At 36.6% G+C, this 21,691-nt stretch overlaps 1 protein-coding gene across 5 annotated transcripts in view; it reads left to right on the top strand.

Annotated features, from left to right (window-relative positions):
- The window catches only part of LOC136840007 (uncharacterized), a 199,826-nt gene that overhangs the window by 166,445 nt on the left and 11,690 nt on the right, over window positions 1-21,691 (top strand). For all 5 annotated transcript variants that reach the window (XR_010853494.1, XR_010853495.1, XM_067106288.1 and 2 more), the window contains 4 exons: window positions 5,001-5,095; window positions 8,897-9,112; window positions 9,598-9,831; window positions 19,054-19,188. Coding sequence is in view for 3 of the 5 variants with exons in the window: in XM_067106288.1 (XP_066962389.1) it covers window positions 5,001-5,095; window positions 8,897-9,112; window positions 9,598-9,831; window positions 19,054-19,188 (680 nt within the window). In the remaining 2 variants the exon portion in view is untranslated. The remainder of the gene's footprint in view (window positions 1-5,000; window positions 5,096-8,896; window positions 9,113-9,597; window positions 9,832-19,053; window positions 19,189-21,691) is intronic.

Here is a 21,691-nt window from a genome sequence, read left to right on the forward strand (position 1 = left end):
GTTTGTCCAAATAAAGCCAAAATAAACCTCAGTAGTTTCCAGACAGGTTTAATTAAGAGGGAGTGAGGACGAATTTTTAGAGAAATTGAGGGACGGAAAGAGAAATGGAATCCTTTTTTTTTTTGTGAAAGCGTTTTATTATTATTATTATTATTATTATTATTATTATTATTATTATTATTATTATTATTATTATTCAGAGTGAGTAAATTTCCATATGGAATCATTAGAAAGGAATAAGGAAAATAGTACTGAAATAACAATTAGATAAAATATAAATAAATAGATAAATAAATAAATAAATAAATATACATATATATAAATTTCTGACCCACATCAGCATCGAACCCAGGTCTCTCAATTGAAAGGCAGGGGCGCTGCCCCCCAGGCCTTACTAGTCATTATGGCCTAGTGGGCAGCGCCCTTGCCTCTCAATTGAAAGACCTGGGTTCGACCCTGACGTGATTCAGAAACTTATTTCAGTTCCGCACGTGATTGTGTGTTGATTATTTATATATACATATATATATATATATATATATATATATATATATATATATATATATATATATATATATATATATATATATATATATATATATATATATATATATATATATATAACTGACCTTATAACAAAAACATTATCATCACAAAAGACCACAAACCCATTCGCAAAAATGAAACATCAAGACACGGAGACGGCGAGAGATGAAACGCCCCCAAATCCTCTCAAGGGGATCAAGTCCCACATGAGGCGGCGGTCCCAGGGTTTAAAGGTGTCCTCTGAAGCCATAAATAAACCCTCTAGATAAACCTAGACGAGATATATAGGACGGGTTTGTCTAGTAAAACAATAATCAGCACCGTTTTGACCCTTTGACTACATTCGCGAAGACCAGAGGCAAAGGGATGATATTTTAGAACGGGAAATGGCGTCACAGGAACGGTGGTCAAAGATGCGGACGGGAATTATATTTTAATGAAACAATGAATGATAATTAATTATCAGCGCAAGTTAACACTGAAAGTGCTGTAATGGGCAGAGAAAAACAATAAAACGGGGAGAGAGCGAGAGAGAGAGAGAGAGAGAGAGAGAGAGAGAGAGAGAGAGAGAGAGCGAAAGAGAGAGAGACAGAGACCCAATGATACAGAAAACAAGATAAAAACGTAAAATAAAATATTACAGAGAGAGAGAGAGAGAGAGAGAGAGAGAGAGAGAGAGAGAGAGAGATTCACATAATTTTGATCAGCAACATCATCTTGGTCAATTCTCGGACGGGTGACCCCCCAAATAAGATCCAGACTCACAGCAAATGGCAACAAACTTTTAAGCACTATGAGGCGACTAAGGAATGAGTCACAATAAGACCCGAGAAGCCACTTCGAAGGAGGACGGGAGATTAAAAATCACCTGAGAATGAAAAATCACCTAAAAACTCAGGTGATTGAGGATATTATAATCTTCATTCAGATGATTGATAATTCCCTGAGGCGTGATTACCAGATAATTGTTTGGGCGATGATGTATGATTATAGGTCGAATTATTGGAGTTATTTCACCTCAATAACGAGATTTTTTATAATTTTTTTTTCTATAATTGAGTGTTTATCAACCATTTCCTTTCAGTTTCACTTTACGAGGGAAAGGGCAGCTTTCTAAGCTTTCCATTCTTTCAAAATCACTCTTTTTACGAGAGAAAGGACAGCTGTCTAAGCTTTCTATATTTTCAGAAAAATTCTTCACGAGGGAAAGGACTGTTTTCCATTCTTTCAATAGGAATTGTCTTTACGAGAGAAAGGACACCTTTCTAAGCTTTCCATTCTTTCAAAAGAAATTCATTTTACGAGAGAAAGGGCAGCGTTCTAAACTTTCCATTCTTTCAAAAGAAATCCTCTTTACTAGAGAAAGGCCAGTTTTCCTTTCTTTCCAAGAATATTCCCTTTACGAGAGAAAGGGCAGCTTTCGAAGTTTTCGATTCTTTCAAAAGAATAATTTTACGAGAGAAAGGACAGCTTTCTAAACTTTCCATTCTTTCAAAAACATTCTCTCTATAAGAGAAAAGACAGCTTTCTAAGCTTTCCATTTTTCCAGAAGAAATTCACTTCACGAGGGAAAGGACAGTTGTCCTTTCTTCATAAAAAAATTTCTTTACGAGAGAAAGGACAGCTTTCCAAGCTTTCAGAAAATTTCTCTTCACGAGAGAAAGGACAGTTTTCCTTTCTTTCCAAGAATATTCCCATTATGAAAGGACAGCTTTCTAAACTTTCTATACTTCCTGAAAAATTCTCTTTGCAAGAGAAAGGACCGTTTTCCAATCTTTCCAAAAACATTCTTTGCGAGAGAAAGGACAGCTTTCTAAGCTTTCTATACTTTCAAAAATATATTCTCTACGAGAAAGATAGCTTTCTAAGCTTAATATTCTTTCAAAAATATTCTCTTTAACGAGAGAAAAGACAGCTTTCTAAGCTGTTTGTTCTTTCAAAAAATATTCTCTTTAACGAGAGAAAGGACAACTTTCTAAGCTTTCTATACTTTCAGGAAAATTTTCTTTAAGAGAGAAAGGGCCATTTTCCATTCTTTCAAAAAGATTCTCTTTGCGAGAGAAAGGACAGCTTTCTAAGCTTTCCATGTTTTCAGAAAAATTCTCTTTACGAGAGAAAGGATAGTTTTCCATGCTTTCCAAAAGAATTCACTTTACGAGAGAAAGGGCAACTTTCTAAGCTTTCTATCCTTTGAAAAAATTCTCTTCACGAGAGAAAGGAACTTCTTCTGTTACGATGATCTCAAAAGGTCTGTGTTTCTCCATGTTACCACGTCGAATTTAAACTTATCTTTCGCGATATCGCCCAGTGTGAAATGTACCATTCACGATAAGTATCCCATTCTCGTAAATTCTCTCATATACCCTTTTATTTCCTCTTTTATTTCACTTTTCCTTCGCCGCCTCAATCGTCTCTATTTTCCAACCAGCTCTCGTTCACGGCTGCAACGGGGCTTAAATTATGGCAATGCGCAATAACACTACAGTGAATTTCAACTAATGTGAATATTGCATGAGAATTTGGAAGTGCTCTTCTCTCTCTCTCTCTCTCTCTCTCTCTCTCTCTCTCTCTCTCTCTCTCTCTGTCAGTTTAAATGAATCTTTATTAACAAGTTAAAAATTGATATCCTTCTCTCTCTCTCTCTCTCTCTCTGTTTAAATTAATCTTTATTAACAAAATGAAAGTTGATGTCCTTCTCTCTCTCTCTCTCTCTCTCTCTCTCTCTTTTTAAAGTTAAAGTTAGCCATAATCGTGCTTCTGGCAACGCTATAGGATAGGCCACCACCGGGCTGTGGTTAAATTTCCATGGGCCGCGGCTCATACAGCATTATACCGAGACCACCGAAAGATAGATCTATTTTCGGTGGCCTTGATTATATACGCTGTCGCGGCTGTACAGAAAACTCTATTACGCCGAAGAAACTTCGGCGCATTTTTTACTTGTTTTCCTCTGCTCCGACTCCGTCTATAAAAATTAACTTGATAAATATAAGAAATATATTTTGCAGAATAATAGGTAGCATAATTCACTGGCTTAATTATTCCACCAAAATTATCAGACTAATTTTCTGGGTCATATTGTTTCATATTTATGTGAATCCATATGAGAGCAATTAGCTGGGTTAATCTCTCAGCTATTTATACATCTGTTTGTCATTTCAAGTGGCACTTGCAATTTCACTTATGCAAATACTTGGAAAATACAAAAGAATTACCGTACGAAATGATAACTTGTTGTGCAACTCAGTTAAAGTTGAGATGTGGTCTAATAGAAGTGGGAATTCTACGTGGAGTGTGTGATTACTGTAATGAAACCCACTAAGGAATGGGAGACTAGCATCTCTCTCTCTCTCTCTCTCTCTCTCTCTCTCTCTCTCTCTCTCTCTCTCAGTCTGAACAAACTTTTCATTAACAAGATGCTTTATATTCTCTCTCTCTCTCTCTCTCTCTCTCTCTCTCTCTCTCTCTCTCTCTCTCTCTCTCTCTCTCTCTGAACAAAGTTTTCATTAACAAGATGCAAGTTTATTTTCTCTCTCTCTCTCTCTCTCTCTCTCTCTCTCTCTCTCTCTCTCTCTCTCTCTCTCTCTCTCTCTCTCTCTCTCTCTCTCAGTCTGAATAAGCTTTTCATTAACAAGATGCAAGTTAATATACTCTCACTCTTAATACACTCTCTCTCTCTCTCTCTCTGAATAAACTTATTATCAAGATGCAAGTTTATATGCTCTCTCTCTCTCTCTCTCTCTCTCTCTCTCTCTCTCTCTCAGTCTGAACAAACTTTCATTAACAAGATGCAAGTTTATATTCTCTCTCTCTCTCTCTCTCTCTCTCTCTCTCTCTGAACAAACTTTTCATTAACAAGATGCAAGTTTATATTCTCTCTCTCTCTCTCTCTCTCTCTCTCTCTCTCTCTCTCTCTCTCTCTCTCTCTCTCTCAGTCTGAATAAGCTTTTCATTAACAAGATGCAAGTTAATATACTCTCACTCTTAATACGCTCTCTCTCTCTCTCTCTGAATAAACTTATTATCAAGATGCAAGTTTATATGCTCTCTCTCTCTCTCTCTCTCTCTCTCTCTCTCTCTCTCTCTCTCTCTCTCTCTCTCTCTCAGTCTGAACAAACTTTTCATTAACAAGATGCAAGTTTATATTCTCTCTCTCTCTCTCTCTCTCTCTCTCTCTCTCTCTCTCTCTCTCTCTCTCTCTCAGTCTGAATAAGCTTATTAACAAGATGCAAATTTATATGCTCTCTCTCTCTCTCTCTCTCTCTCTCTCTCTCTCTCTCTCTCTCTCTCTCTCTCTCTCTCAGGGTTGTAACTTGCCTTCTGGTTGCTGTAACATTTTGTTAAACTAACTTTGACAATTGAAAAATACTTGAACACCTTTCATCTTTATTAAATTCCCAAGATAACTTCGACAACTGAATAATGCACTAATTTATTCCCAAACTCCTTTCCAGGTGATTTTTGGCAAGCAGTTTGAAGGCGTTGGAATCTGTACAGTGAATCTTGGTGATGACATTGCTGAATACATCAGAGGCCTGTTTGTAATAATGTGAGTATTCTGAATGCTGATTTGAGAAGGGAGTGATATGCCTATGCAGTTAATAATTCCTTGGAAATGTTTACAGATGTAGTTACAATCTTATAATTCCCTTTAAATGTTTAAGTACTTATAATCTTCTTCCAATCCTATTTAGCATTAGAAGACGAAGAAGCGTTCGTACAAGTACGATTCAAAGTAAGTTATTAGAAAATCAACATTAGAGTTATCAATAGGTTTCTTAAATTTCTTAAAAGAAATTGTTACACAAGCAAGATATGTATTCGTCAACTTCATAGCGCAGGTGGATGGTAAATGGTAGGACTGTAAGAAACTTTTGAGAATCTCGTGGGTTTTCAATATATATATATATATATATAGTATATATATATATATATATATATATATATATATATATATATATATATATATATATATATATATGTGGATATATATATATATATATATACATTGTGGACATGTGCATATACAAAAATACATTTTCTGTTAAGTGTTCTGTACAGATTTTAAAGACAATTTAGATAATTTACCTATATCACAAATAACAACCAGGATACCAATGGTTCTTTAGTACCTCGGTCTTGAAACCAATTATTGACAGCCTGTGTCTTTGAGACTGTTTAAATAACCATTGCTCATGCAGTACCTTGAAAATAATACTTAGAATTGACTCAGGATATTACAGCATCCTATTTTGGGGCTGATCATATGCATGATCAAAAACACCAACAACCCAAATTGCATAGCCTCGACAGATACCTGATTTTATCATTCCAGTAAATGCCAATAGAAAGCTCTTATGCAATTCCCACCAGCTGTCTTGTCACTGAATGCCCTCAATGGATACACTGCACTCTAAGGACTGACTTGCAGGGAACAAGGTCCTTGAATGCCCAGAGACTGTCAGAGACCCCAGGAAAAGGCAGGAAAGATTGATCAATGGCTTTGATTAAAAATGGAGACGCATTTCAAAGACGGTTCCGGGTGAGACAGGAGAAGGTAATGGAGAGAAAGGGAAGGAGAGAGAAAGGTAGGGGATGGAGAAAGGGTGTGTCAACACAGAGAAAGAAGAAGGGACTTCAGATACTGGAAGATAAGTGAAAGGTCTCAAGAGTAAGTATTGCAACTTGGGAAAGAGAGATAACTAAGAAAGTGGGAACAAGAAGACATGTAAGTTACCTAGTAGTTAGTGGACTGTTGTGGGCTGTAGAATGAAAGCAGAAATATACATGGTAAAAGGTCTATTTATATTTCAGTTGATATTTTTATGAAAAATGATCGATAAAGAGGTAAAATAACTCATGATTCTCTTAACCTGAACCATATATTAAGTAGCAAGTAGCTGCTCGACTATGGCGAGATACTGTGAAATAGCAGGAGGCTATAAGCCTCGCAGCTTCATCCCAAAATATTCTCTGTGAGAATCAGAATGCCAGCGTCACCAGAAGGACATCATTCTATGGATGAAAAGGCTTCATATAGAAACCTTTCCGAGAAGACCTCGCTCAGTTGAGCTCCTCCACTCATTCAGAGGTACCTTCGACCCCAGGAATAACCTTGACTTAAAGATGTATGATGACCAGACTCACTCGTTTAGAGACATGTATAATACAGAGGCAAGAAGTATGCAACAACTAGACAACATGAGCGGCGACACGCCGCTAAAGAATGACCTGAATTATTCACGCGAGTGGCGCTTAAATTAGGTCGCTTCACTTCATTCCCAGAATACGCTGAATGTTGCTAACGCAGCCTTGAACTGAGATTACCGGAGATGATCGGAGATTACCGGGTGGGAGTGCCAGGGGATTACCAGAGATTACCATGGGATTAACGGAGATTACAGGGGGCTATCGGAGATTACCGGATATTGTCAGAGACTACCGGAGATTCCCGCACTTTTCTGTCCGCCCTCAGATCTTAAAAACTACTGAGGCTAGAGGGCTGCAAATTGGTGTGTTGATCATCCACCCTCCAATCATCAAACATACCAATTTGCAGCCCTCTAGCTTCAGTAGCTTTTATTTTATTTAAGGTTAAAGTTAACCATAATCATGCTTCTGGCAACGATATAGGATAGGCCACCACCAGGCCATGGTTAAAGTTTCATAGGCCGCGGCTAATATACCATTATACCGAGACCACCGAAAGATTGATCTATTTTCGGAGGACTTGATTATACGCTTTAGCAGCTGTACAGAAAACTCGATTGCGCCGAAGAAACTTCGGGGCATTATTTACTTGTTAGATTTTTTTAACCACAAGACCCAACCAACTCAGAGCTTTTTTTTTTTTTTTAATATTTGCACAATAAAACAGTTAATATATTTTATTTTATAGTGCCAGCACTCCAAAAATTAATGAAATTGATAATAATCATGGTTCATTATACACAATATCCAAATTGGTCTTCATTGTAAAAAAATGTTTCGTGCGTTTAATAGACAACTGAATAATATAGAATGTTTATAATTCCTTTTCAATAATATTTCCTATATATGTATCATTATGGCTTAATGATACCACATACAATGCTTTTAAATATGGTTGCTCATTCAATGCACTGTTGCGAAAGAGTTGCACAATTTTTCTAAAGGCGGTCATTTAAATTTTACTGTACAATTTGGCGCTGATGTGAAAAGTGATTCAAGTGCGAACATATTCACAAAATGTTTTCCCCTCTGTTGCGAAATATTTGAATATAATGGCTGTAGGGTGTTGGTATTAAATGGTATACTGGTTTTTGTCAAATTATAGTAGATGTGATGGTTGTGTTATATAAGGCTTCGGTGGACGAAATCAACAGGAAATCAAATTAGTATTTGAATGCACACACATTATTTATATATATATATATATATATATATATATATATATATATATATATATATATATATATATATATATATGTGTGTGTGTGTGTATATATATCAACAGGAATAACATCAGGCAGATAGTACTTACCTAACATTCTGCTTGCCACAATTAAGCTTTAGTCAAACAATAACGGCGAAACAACTACCTATATCAATTTCCGTGTTTTCAAATAGCCCTGTATAATTTCCCATATCGTTTAGTACCAGCACCTGTGGGATCAAAATGCTACTTTTACCTGTTTTCCCCAACAACCTTTTATCTTAAGGCAGTTCATAAAATGCACCTGTTTTGTCAAACACCTGTATCCACCTGCTTCCCAAAGCAAGAGACCTTTATCTTAACTGATTACACCTGTTTAGCCAAACACCTGTATCTTAACTGATTACACATGTTCAACCAAACACCTGTATCTTAACTGATTACATCTGTTCAGCCAAACACCTGTATCTTACAATGACTTCAAACCCACCTGTTATCAATTTCCACAAACACAGCTGTATATATCTAATTCCCTCACAAGCAAGACCTTTATCTTAACTGATTACACTTGTTCAGCCAAACACCTGTATCTTAACTGATTACACACTTGTTCAACCAAACACCTGTATCCACCTGCTTCCCAAGAGACCTTTTATCTTAACTAATTACACCTGTTCAGCCAAACACCTGTATCCACCTGCTTCCCAAAGCAAAACACCTATATCTTAACTGATTACACCTGTCCAGCCAAACACCTGTATCTTAAATGATTACACACCTGTCCTGTTTCTTAACACCTGTTATCTTAACACCAGTTATCTACCTGCTTCCCAAACACCTGGTATCTTAACTGATTACACCTGTCCAGCCAAACACCTATATCTTAAATGATTACACACCTGTCCACCCAAACACCTGTATCCACCTGCTTCCCAGGTACGTGTTCCCCCTGGCACTGGCGGCTTTCTTCCACATTCGCATAAGTAGCGAAATCAAGAGCCAAGAGACTCCGGGGAACCTATCAACGCTGGACTCGAGGGACCCGGAATCCCAGCAGGACATTTATACCCTTCAGGACAACGGACGAGCTTCCAGGACCGTTTCCCAGGACAACGACGGGTCCTCGAGGTCTACCATGTACCAGGATAACAGGTAGATGGGAGGTCGTTTGCGTTTTTTGTGTTTTTTTGTTTCGCTGTGAACTGTTTGGCGAGATTAGCTGAAAGTTGGCTATTTTTTTTTATTTAGGGTCTGATGGTTTTACTGATTTATCAATAATTTATAATTTTTATTTTTTTATCAGCTGATAAATTGGGAGATTTTTATCGTTCCCATATGTCCAGGACTTTTGGGTAAGGGGGGAGGAGGGCGGGGCGTGCCATTTCTAAATTTGGCCCGCCATTCATTTGCTTAATACACCAAAGGGATTTAATTTATTATAAAATATCTATCTATATATATCTCTCTCTCTCTCTCTCTATATCTCTCTCTCTCTCTCTCTCTAAATATATATATATATATATATATATATATATATATATATATATATATATATATATATATATATATATATATATATATATAATTTAAATGCAGTACCTGGTCGTCATTCAACCACCCACGCCCTTCCAAAACAGCGCCATTCTGAGCGAAGTTGATGGGCGTGAAGAATACCTTCTCCACGACACCAACCAACTGCCTTCCTTCCTCACGCCCTCCTCCACCAGGACGACGGGGGGCACGGAGACCCCCGTGGGGCACCAGATCGAGGGGTCGCAGATAGACCTGACGAAGGAGAAGAGGAATCAGAAGTACATCGTCACCATGACGGCTGCCGTGGCCCTGTGCTTGTGCCCTCTCATGATCCTCAGGTAATGGGGTGACGTAGCTTTTATTTGCTGGTGTAGGCATAAGAAAATAACTTTTATTTTTTATATATAAGCATAAGAAAATCACTTTTATTTGCTGATGTAGGCATAAGGAAGTAACTTTTATTTGGTAATGTAATGTTATATTTTTTATATATATAAGCATAAGAAAATCACTTTTATTTTTTTATGTATAAGCATAAGAAAATCACTTTTATTTTTTTATATATAAGCATAAGAAACTCACTTTTATTTGGTAATGTAACTATGAGAAAATAACTTTTACTTTTTATGTATAACTATAAGAAAATAAATTTATTTTCATATAAGCATAAGAAAATAATTTTTATTTGTTGATGTAGGCATAAGGAAGTAACTTTTATTTGATAATGTAAGCATGAGAAAATCACTTTTATTTTTTATATATAAGCATAAGAAAATCACTTATTTTTTATATATAAGCATAAGAAAATCACTTTTATTTTATAATGTAAGCATGAGAAAATACCTTTTACTTTTTATGTATAACTATAAGAAATTAACTTTTATTTGATAATGTAAGAATGAGAACATAGCTTTTAATTTTTATATAAGCATAAGAAAATAACTTTTATTATTTATATAAGCATAAAAATATAACTTTTATTTTTTTATATAAGCATAAGAAAATAACTTTTATTTGATAATGTAAGCATGAGAAAATAACTTTTATTTTTAAAATAAGCACAAGAAAATAACTTTTATTTGTTGATGTAGGCATAAGGAAATAACTTTCATTTTTAATATGAGCATGATAAAATATTTTTTTCATACAAATATAACTTTTTTTGTTGATATGAACGTCAGAAAATCACTTTTATTTAACAAACATTAACAATTAACTTATTTTTAACATAGGCATAAGGAAGTAGCTTTTATTTGCTAATGTAAGCATTAGAAAATAACTTTTATTTGTTAATGTAAACATTGGAAAATAACCTATTTTTAATATAAACATAAGAAAATAACTTTTATCTATTAATGTAAACATAAGATAATAACTTCTTTTTCTCAATGGAAACATGAGAAGATAACTTTTAATTTATAAAATAAACATGAGAAAGAAATTTCTTTTAATTTGAACATAAGGAAATAACTTTCATTTGTTAATATAAACATAAGAAAATCACTTTTATTTCTTACTATAAACATAAAAATAACTATTATTTTTTAGGGTAAACATGAAAATCACTTTCATTTCTATGTATTAACATAAGAAAATAACCTTTAAATATTTGTTAAAATCAACATTGAAAAATAGCTTGTATTTGTCAATATGAACATGAGAAAAAGTTATAAATTATAACCATCGATGTATTTTGAGGTATTTTATACCAATAAGCTTTTTTAAAAAGAAAAAAACACCAATTACTTATATATTCTATTGATCTAATTTCGTGGATATTTAGGACTTATAGGTCAAACAGTTCTTGAGCAAAATTCAGACCCTTCTTATTAGATTAATGTTCCTGGATCCCAGGACATTTTCACAGACCTGACTTAATTTCATTCTCTCCACGTCATCATACCACCTTGAAAAGACTTGTTTATTTTTTAATACACCTGCATTGCGCAATTTTGCTGTTTGTGGTTTATGAATGACCAGTTGCATTCCTCTGAATTTAATGCAAAATAGATGTGATAAAATGATGATGAGGATAAATAACAACAAAAAGGAATGATAAAACAACAATTACGGACCAGAATAGATAAACACAAAAGGGATAAATAAAAAAAACACGGACCAGAATAGTAAAACCGACAATGACTGAAACAGCGGCTCAGCTCTAGTGGAAGAAGCGCATAAAAAATGAAAGACAAATGAAAGACAGAAAGCGCAAGGGATAGAGGGAAAAAAATATATCATACGGAGCTGACTTGTCTGACAATTACCCGAGTCCAGGTAGTATTTATAGATGGATAATGGTCTCGCCCTTGCCTGAGTGGGAAGAACTCTCATTTCCCTCGGCTGAATGAAACGACGGCTTAAAGATTAAAGCCGAACAGGTCTGGAGTCTCCTAGTCGTTGGCACAAACGAGCAACGGGAGAGACTAATCGAAAGAGAAAGACGTTGGACTTTGAAACTCAAGACGAAGTTGGAATCAAAATATAGAATTTTAGGTCAGAGGCCTTTCAAGTTCTTCGACCTGTGATGAGGTCATTTGGCTCTGAAAGGAATTCGAGACTAGAAAGGTTTGAAAGGTGTAACGGGAGGAAAACCTGGCAGTTAAAGTATGTAACAATTGATGGGAGAGGGTTGAGGAAAGTAAGATGGAAGTAAGAGAATATAAGCGAAGACAGAGTAAACAGGAATGAAAGGGGTTGCAGCTAGGGGCCGAAGGAACGCCGCAAAGAACCTCACGTAATGCCTACAGTGCACCACGCGAGGTGCGCTGACGGCGCTACCCCACTACTGGAACAAGGTAAAGGTTAAGACCCAATTTGTCTGAGACTCATACAGAATAAAGAAAAAAGTAAACAATCTAACTGAAAGGGGATATCTTGGGTCCCTCAGAGATTTCATTCATCAACAAACCCGGCTGAATACCTGAATACCTCGTTTACCTATTTGCAAATCACAGTCGAAATGAATAATGGCCCAAATTCAGTCCTTTGCAAACACGCCGGAGGGGAAGTACCGACGGATGGGTAAATGGGTAAACGGATGGCATGCGATTAAGGGAGGGTGAGGCAATGCGATCGGGGCCTTTGTAATTGCCGAGGGGAATGAATAGAGCCGATCTTTACTTTCAAGTGAGGAGGGTGAGTTGCCAAGCTGTCGCTCTGGGATGGGGGACGAAGGTATTAGTTAGTTATTGTTTCTTCAACAATTTCTTTGAATTTATATACACGGGTATGTTTGCCTTACAATATACTTCAACATTATATATATATATATATATATATATATATATATATATATATATATATATATATATATATATATATATATATATATATATATATATATATATATATATATATATATATATATATATATATATATATATATATATATATAAATATAAGTTACTAATGTATTTCTCTTTACCAGATTATGAACTTTGGCTAATTATTTTCCAACATCAACCTAGAAGAGAAAAGAATTATTAGGGAAATTGAGAAGACTCAGTATCAAATGAACTCGAATGATGCATCTATCCTGAATAATAATAATAATAATAATAATAATAATAATAATAATAATAATAATAATAATAAATTAAAATCTAAAGATTCACATAATTTTCTCACAGTTCAGTTACAGCAGTACAGGTATTGATAGCCTCTGTATTGTCAGTGTATTATTCTGTCTGTCTGTCTCTATGCCTGCCTGTGTCTCAATCTGTCTGTTTTATATACAGACAGACAAGAGCTTGGTCGTTGATGGCACTGTCTACTGTTTACCGGGTATTACGATAACATCATCTCGCTATTGATATATTAAGTCTTGCCCATAATATAGGGGTAATGATAGCCTCTCTCTCTCTCTCTCTCTCTCTCTCTCTCTCTCTCTCTCTCTCTCTCTTCTCTACCTTCACTCACTACGACTTAAAATGAAACTGATATGTTAGCCACATTACATTATGAAGAGGTTATGATTCTTCTCTCTCTCTCTCTCTCTCTCTTCTCTCTCTTCAGTGCTTCTTCTTAAAATTCTCTTCTTCTTCTACACATTAATGTTATGATTTAAAATTGTACTCTCTCTACTCTCTCTCTCTCTCTCTCTCTCTCTCTCTCTCTCTCTCTCTCTCTCTTCTACATTCAATGCTTACGATTTAAAATGAAACTGATATACTTAACCACATTACATTATGAAGAGGTAATGATTGTATCTCTCTCTCTCTCTCTCTCTCTCTCTCTCTCTCTCTCTCTCTCTCTCTCTCTCTCTCTTCAATGCTTACGACTTAAAAATGAAACTGATATACTTAGCCACATTACATTATGAAGAGGTTATGATTCTCTCTCTCTCTCTCTCTCTCTTCTACATTCAATGCTTACGACTTAAAATGAAACTGATATACTTAACCACATTACATTATGAAGAGTTAATGATTGCATCTCTCTCTCTCACTCTCTCTCTCTCTCTCTCTCTCTCTCTCTCTCTCTCTCTCTCTCTTAAAATGAAATGCTGACTTAAAATAAACTGAATAACCACATTACGTTATGAAGAGGTAATGATTGTATCTCTCTCTCTCCCTCTCTCTCTCTCTCTCTCTCAGTCTCTCTCTCTCAAGCGCACAGACAACAGACGACCAATGATAGCACCGACTGGTCTCACACTGAACAGAGCTATCTAAAATTTACACCAACGCCTCATTCAAGGCGATGTGACGCAAGGGAAGGCTACCACGCCACCGCTATCAAAAACCGCTATCAAATAAAAAAAATCCATTATCAAATCCACTGTCAAAAACACCCCGTTATAAAAAATCGCTTTCATAAACCGTTTTCCAATAAAGGTATCCAAAATCGTTATCAAAAACCGCTGTCGAAAACCGTTGTCCAATAAAGGTATCAAAACCCGTCATCAAATACCACCGTCAAAAACCGCTATCAAAACCCACTATAAAAAAACCACTGTCAAAAACTGCTATCAAAAGCCGCTATAAAAAACCACTGTCAAAAACCGCTATCAAAAACAGCTATAAAAAACCACTATCAAAAACCGCTATCAAAAACCGCTATAAAAAACCACTGTCAAAAACCGCTATCAAAAACCGCTATAAAAAACCACTGTCAAAAACCGCTATAAAAAACCACTATAAAAAACAGCTATAAAAAACCACTATCAAAAACCACTATCAAAAACCGCTATCAAAAACCGCTATAAAAAAACCACTGTCAAAAACCGCTATAAAAAACCACTGTCAAAAACCGCTATCAAAAACAGCTATAAAAAACCACTATCAAAAACCGCTATGAAAAACCACTGTCAAAAACCGCTATCAAAAACCGCTATAAAAAACAACTGTCAAAAACCGCTATAAAAAACCGATATCAAAAACCACTGTCAAAAACCAAAAAAAACGTCTATAAAGAATCCTGTGAAAAACTGCTTCAAAAACCTCTTAAACCTCTACCTTCCTATTCTTCCTCTACCTCATCTTCATATTCCTCTTCCTCCATCTTCCTCTTCCTCTTCCTCCTCCTCCGATTCCTCCTTCCTCTTTCTCCTCCTCTTCCTCTTCCTTTTCCTCTCCCTCTTCCTCCTCATTTCTCTTCCTCCCATTCCTCCCATTCCTCCTTCCTCCTCCTCCTCTTCCTCCTCTTCCTCTTCCTCTTCCTCTTCCTCTTCCCATTCCTCCTTCCTCTTCCTCCTCCTTCTCCTCCTCTTCCTCTTCCTTTTCCTATCCCTCTTCCTCCTCATTTCTCTTCCTCTTCCTCTTCCTCCTCCTCCTTCCCTATCCTCCTCTTCTTCCTTTCCTCCTCATTTCTCTTCCTCTTCCTCCTCATTTCTCTTCCTCTTCCTCCTCCTCCTTCCGCTTCCTCCTCCCTCTTCTTCTTCTTCCTCTTCCTCTTGCTCTTCCTTCCGCTTCCTTCTCTTCTTCCTCTTTTCTCCTTCTTCCTCCTCTTCCTATTCCTCCTCCTTACTCTTCCTCCAGTTCCTCCTTCCTCTTCCTCCTCTTCCTCTACCTCCTAAGTACCAAAACCCACGCAACAGTTTCGAAGCTTCAGCCCGAAATAACTCGGCTTCGATCAGAAAGAGAAATATATAATGATGATGATGATGATAATGATGGTGACGACTCAAGTATCAGACTTCGTAATGTATGAAGGTTGCACGGATTAGTTGAGTAATGTAATGTTTGTGTTCGTGCGCGCGTATTCGTACAGAGGCCGACGGGGGAGGGAGAAATCGATGACCTTTTCTAGGTCATGGCTGAAGGAAAATAGTATAGAGTTTGGTATTCGTAGTTGTCTTAGCTTTTATAAGTGCAGAGGCCGACGGGAAGGAAAACAAAAGCAAGTAGTGAATGACTTTTATTTATTGATAAGTCTGTTTTTCACTCTTTTACTTATCATCCTACGCGATAAAAAAAGCAAAAAAAAATATAGGAAGGTCATATGTCTCGTGAAAACGAAAGCAGGAAGCGGATGGCTTTTATTTAACGTTACTAAATCATTTACTTTTTTATTTATCATCCTACGCAATAAAAAATAAAAACAAAGGCCACGTTCGTCGTAAAAAAAAAAAAAGTAGGATGCGAATCGCCACGTGTACGTCGTTAAAAAAAAAAAGGTCAAAATCGTAAAAATAAAAGCAGGATGCGAATCGCTTTTATTTACTGATGCGTATAGTTATTTAATCTTTTATCTATCATCCTACAAAATAAAAAAACAAAAAAAAAAAGTCGAAAAAAAACAAAAGGAAACAATCGCTTTTATTTACTGTTAATAAAATACTTACTCTTTTATCCATCATCCTACGCAATAAAAAAAAAAGCAATTAAAAAGGAAGGTCACATGCGTTGGAAAAAACAAAAGCCGGAAGCGAATCGCTTTTATTTACCGATGCGTTAGTTATTCACTCTTTTATTTATCATTTTACGCAATGAAAATATTTAATATCCTCGTTCCAACACTTGCAGTTCCAATAATCGTCTCTTATTTGATTTTTCCGTAACAACAGCAGTGAAGTATGTGCAATAAAAGCTGTTCTCTCAATAACAGATCAATTTTAAATTGATTCTCCGGTCACGGATGGAATGGCAGATCCCTTAGGAGACATTTCTGAGAATATGAGAACTAGACAAGTAGATATTATAGAAAAGTGAGAATATGAGAACCAGATAAAGTATATGTTATAGAAAATTGAGAATATGAGAATTAAATGGGGTCGATATTATAGAAAATTGAGAATATGAGAACTAAATGGGGTAGATATTACAAAAGAATGAGAATATGAGAGCTAAATGTGGTTAATATTATAGAAAATTGAGAATAAGAGAACTAAAGAGAGTAAACATTATAGAAAATTAACCAAGCTATGAGAGCGAGACTCCCCGTCGGAAGCTGCGAGGGAAATCATAATGTTTCCCCAGATGTTCCCTGTTCCTTTCCCTGCGAGGGAACTCGGCAGCGTATCAGCAACAGAAGCAACATTATTTTGCCCGAACCCCAATTGCTTCTTCCCTTCGGAACTTCGGCGATCGGACCTCATCACAAACAACCAATTATCATTATTCGCATTTTTAAAGAGGGAGGTGGGAGAACGTCCATAGTCTTGCTAGAGACTCTGTTTCCTTTGATGTGTCGTCTTCACGTGTCACTTATTTCATGAAGAAGAAGAACTGATTCAGAAACCACGCATGCGCAGCTCGTAGCCTGCGGGTATTTCAATTTGTAAACAGAATCGAGTCAGTTTATATTTTCCAGAGAAAGAAGAAGAACTGATTCAGAAAGCACGCATGCGCTGCTCAAATCCTGCCTGTATATCAGTTCGTAAAGAGAATTAAGCCAGTTTATACTTTTCAAAAGAAAGAAGAAGAACTGATTTAGAAAGCACGCATGCGCAGCCCGTAGCCTGCGTGTGTTTCAGTTTGCAAACAGAATTAAGCAGTTTATACCTTTCAAAAAAAGAAGAAGAACTGATTCAGAAAGCACGCATGCGCAGCTCGTAGCCTGCGAGTATTTCAAGTCATAAAAAATTAAGCCAGTTTATACTTTCCAAAAGAAAGAAGAAGAACTGATCCAGAAAGCACGCATGCGCAGCTCACATCCTGCGTGTATTTCAGTTCGAAAACAAAATCAAGCCAGTTTTTAACCGCTGAAACAAGCAATATTATTCGTCCTCTGCAACAGATCATTGCTTAATTAATGCATGAACACATGCACATCAGCTCATGCAATTCGGGGAAGCAGTGAATGGCTGAAAGTCAATTTTTTCTCGTAATAACCAACCCGCCTTTCAGACGAGAAAGAAAATGGAAGTTGATTGCAGGCTGTATATTAATAACTAAGCAGACCATTTGGTAAATAGCCCGTCCCATAAAAATACTCATTATCAGTTCCATCCTGCAACCAGGTGGGAGGTTAATTTCGACATCCTTCCATTTACCGTGCGCAATTAACCACCTGGATAATCTTAATTGCCATGCGAGCGAATTCCATTCATTGAGATAATCATTAACGGCACGATAACTAATTGGGCTCCGGCGATTGGCAAAAACGAGCTCTCCGGCGAGGGGTCGTTGGGATGTCTGTGACGGGTGCCAGAGGGTCGATGATTGTCATTAGGGAACGATTGTTGCTATTTACGTGGGACTGAAGCGTACTGTCATTCATCACAATCTTTCTAATGCCACTGACAATGAATTCAATCCTTTCAGAATTTGATGTACGTAATTAAGATGTAATTTATCATGTTTTCACTCAGTCTTCGAAGTAATTACTCCTGGATTACAAGGGATTATTGTTATTAAGTAATATGAATAGTTCGGAAACTTATACCAAGAGGATTTAATCAAATGTAATTAATCAGAAGATATGAAGTATATTCTCAGTAATATAATCCAGTATAATCAATCAGAAATATGACGCATACTACAGTAACATCCAGTAATACTCTGAGTAAGCGAGCATTGAACAAAACGTATATTTCAACAAACAGACACAACTACAAACCTTAAAATCCATATGCAGTGAATCTAAACACATTGTCACAATGCAACTGACGTTGCAAGAATAGGAATGGAATTATTTATGAAGTTTTTTTTTCGTTTACTTTGAGGCAAAATGATATTCATCTCGTTGGGAGAACTGCCGGTAATTAAGGGTATTAATATTATTAAGGATATTAATATTCGACTCGTTCTTACAAGATTTATTTAGTTATTATCATCAGTTCAATTACTGTATTATGGTGGATTTTTCCATTTGAAGAGTGAGTCTATATAATATAAATATTGGCTATGCATATATAGAGTATATATATATATATATATATATATATATATATATATATATATATATATATATATATATATATATATATATATATATATATATAATAATGGCTTTCTTCCCTATTTTCCGTTTTTTCCTTCCTCCCCTCTTCACTTTTTTCCCACGACTGAAAATAAATGATAAATTATCGATTCTCTTCATACATAAATTTATTTACTTTCCGTTACATGTATAATTATATCCCTTTCTTCCCTTTTTTTTCCCTTTTTTCCCAGGCTGGTGAAAAACATGGTCTTGGAGACATACGACAATTCAGGCCACTTCGACATCACCTTCATCACTTTCGTGTGGGTGGCTTTTTTCCCCACAGTGTCCACGCCCGCCCTCTTCGCTTCCTGGAGGATGTCCAGGTAAGTGGCCGAAGGAGAGAGAGAGAGAGAGAGAGAGAGAGCAACTTCAATTCTCTTCTTTGGTTTCACCTCGTTGTATTCATAGTTGACTTTCCCAAGGTTTTTGTTTACTTTTAGTTTCTCTGTTTATTCACTTTCTCTCTCTCTCTCTCTCTCTCTCTCTCTCTCTCTCTCTTTTGGTGTTATTACGTTTTAATTATAGTTGGCTTTCCCAAGGTTTATGTTTACTTAGTTTCTCTGTTTATCCACTTCTCTCTCTCTCTCTCTCTCTCTCTCTCTCTCTCTCTCTCTCTCTCTCTCTCTCTCTCTCTCTTTTGGTGTTATTACGTTTTAATTATAGTTGGCTTTCCCAAGGTTTATGTTTACTTTTAGTTTCTCTGTTTATCCACTTCTCTCTCTCTCTCTCTCTCTCTCTCTCTCTCTCTCTCTCTCTCTCTCTCTTTTGGTGTTATTACGTTTTAATTATAGTTATTTCCCAAGGTTTATGTTTACTTTAGTTTCTCTCTCTCCTCTCTCTCTCTCTCTCTCTCTCTCTCTCTCTCTCTCTCTCTCTCTCTCTTATCTGAAGAAAGATTTTTCAGAAAAGAAAAAACTCAGGGGCAAAATACTTCCTCTCCCTGCCACCAAAATCAGCAGCAACCAGAAATACCTTTCCCGGTTTGAGAGAAGAAGAAGAAGAAGAAGAAGAAGAAGAAGAAGAAGAAGAAAGAAGAAGAAGAAGGAGGAGGAGGAGGAGGGGGAGGAGGAGGAGGAGGCTTAGAGATTCACCTGTCCACGGGGGCTTATTTACATTCGTTGGTTCCCTCTCTCAAAGAGACATCGCGGTGGAAATATTCCCCAGATGCGATTTCTGTTACGGGCGCTTTCACGCCTTCATGAACTCCCTCTGAACGCGCTTCTGAATGCGCTTTCTATTGGTGTCGTTTGGTGTAGCTTATCCCACCGAGAGAAACAATAACAAAATATTAAAAACGTCTTATATTTTTCATAATTTTGTATTGTTTCTCTCGGTGATTCATTCTAGTGTGGTCCGGCGTGGCTTATCTCACCGAGAGAAACAATACAGAAATATGAAAAATATGCGATATGTTTCATATCCTTGTATTGTTTCTCTCGGTGTCTTTTGCGCAGTATTGAAGTTCTTGGCAGGTAAGATTAATTATCGATGTTTTATGCTGATTTAAAAGTCTTGTTTCCAGTTCAGATTCCATGGAATAGTCCAGTATTCAAGATTACATCTTCGTTCCAGACACAGTCTCATCTTGTTCAATAAATAAACTTAAAAAAGATTTCGAATGAAGCCTCTGGGAATCTTGGAGATAAAAGAAGACCGTCTTCTACGAGATAAAGGAAGCCCATTTGCTGCGAGATAGTGAAAGCTCTTTCCTCCATACAAGAAGGAAGCAGTTACTATGAGATCAAGGAAGTCCCCTTTGCTCTGAAGTAAAGGGAATCCCTTCGCTTTAAGATATGGGAAGTTCCTTTGCTATGAGATAAAGGGAGCACGTCTACTTTGAGATAAAGGAACCCGTCTATTTTGAGATAAAGGACGACTTTCTATTGTTAGATAGAGGAAGCTTGTCTACTCTGAGATATAGGAAGCTCGTCAGCTATGATGTAAAGGAAGCCTGCCTACTTTGAAACATAGGATACCTGTCTACTTTAATAGAAAGGAAGCCTGGTTACTACGAGATAAAGAACTCCATCTACTTGGAGATAGAGGAAGCCTGTCTACTTGGAGACAGAGGGAGCTTGCCTACTTGGCGATAGAGGAAGCCTGTCTACTTGGATATAGAAGAAGCCTGTCTACTTTGAGATAGAGGAAGCTTGTCTACTTGGATATAGAGGAAGCCTGTCTACTTGGAGATAGAGGAAGCCTGTCTACTTTGAGATAGAGGAAGCTTGTCTACTTTGAGATAGAGGAAAGCTTGTCTACTTTGAGATAGAGGAAGCCTGTCTACTTTGAGATTGAGGAACCTTGTCTACTACGTGATGAAGGAAGCCTGTCTACTTTTAGGTAAAGGACGCACCTTTGTTATGAAATGAATGAAGCCCGTCACCGGTGAGATAAAGGAACCCGTCTACTTTGAGATAACAGAAGTCTGTCTACTTTGAGATAAAGGAATCCCGTCTACTTTTAGATGATGACAGCCTGTTTACTATAAGATAAAGAACGCATGTCTACTACGAGATAAGGGAAGTCTATCTACTTCTTAGATAAAGGAAGCCCACCTACAGTGAGATAAAGGAAGCCTGTCTACTTCTTAGATAAAGGAAGCCCATCTACAGTGAAATAAAGGAAGCCTGTCTACTTTGAGATAAAGGAAGCCTGTCTACTTCTTAGATAAAGGAAGCCCATCTACAGTGAAATAAAGGAAGCCTGTCTACTTTGGGATAAAGGAAGCCTGTCTACTTTGGGATAAAGGAAGCCTGTCTACTTTGGGATAAAGGAAGCCTGTCTACTTCTTAGATAAAGGAAGCCCATCTACAATGAAATAAAGGA

Source organism: Macrobrachium rosenbergii, chromosome 7, assembly GCF_040412425.1.
Source record: "Macrobrachium rosenbergii isolate ZJJX-2024 chromosome 7, ASM4041242v1, whole genome shotgun sequence".
NCBI lineage: Eukaryota > Metazoa > Arthropoda > Malacostraca > Decapoda > Palaemonidae > Macrobrachium > Macrobrachium rosenbergii.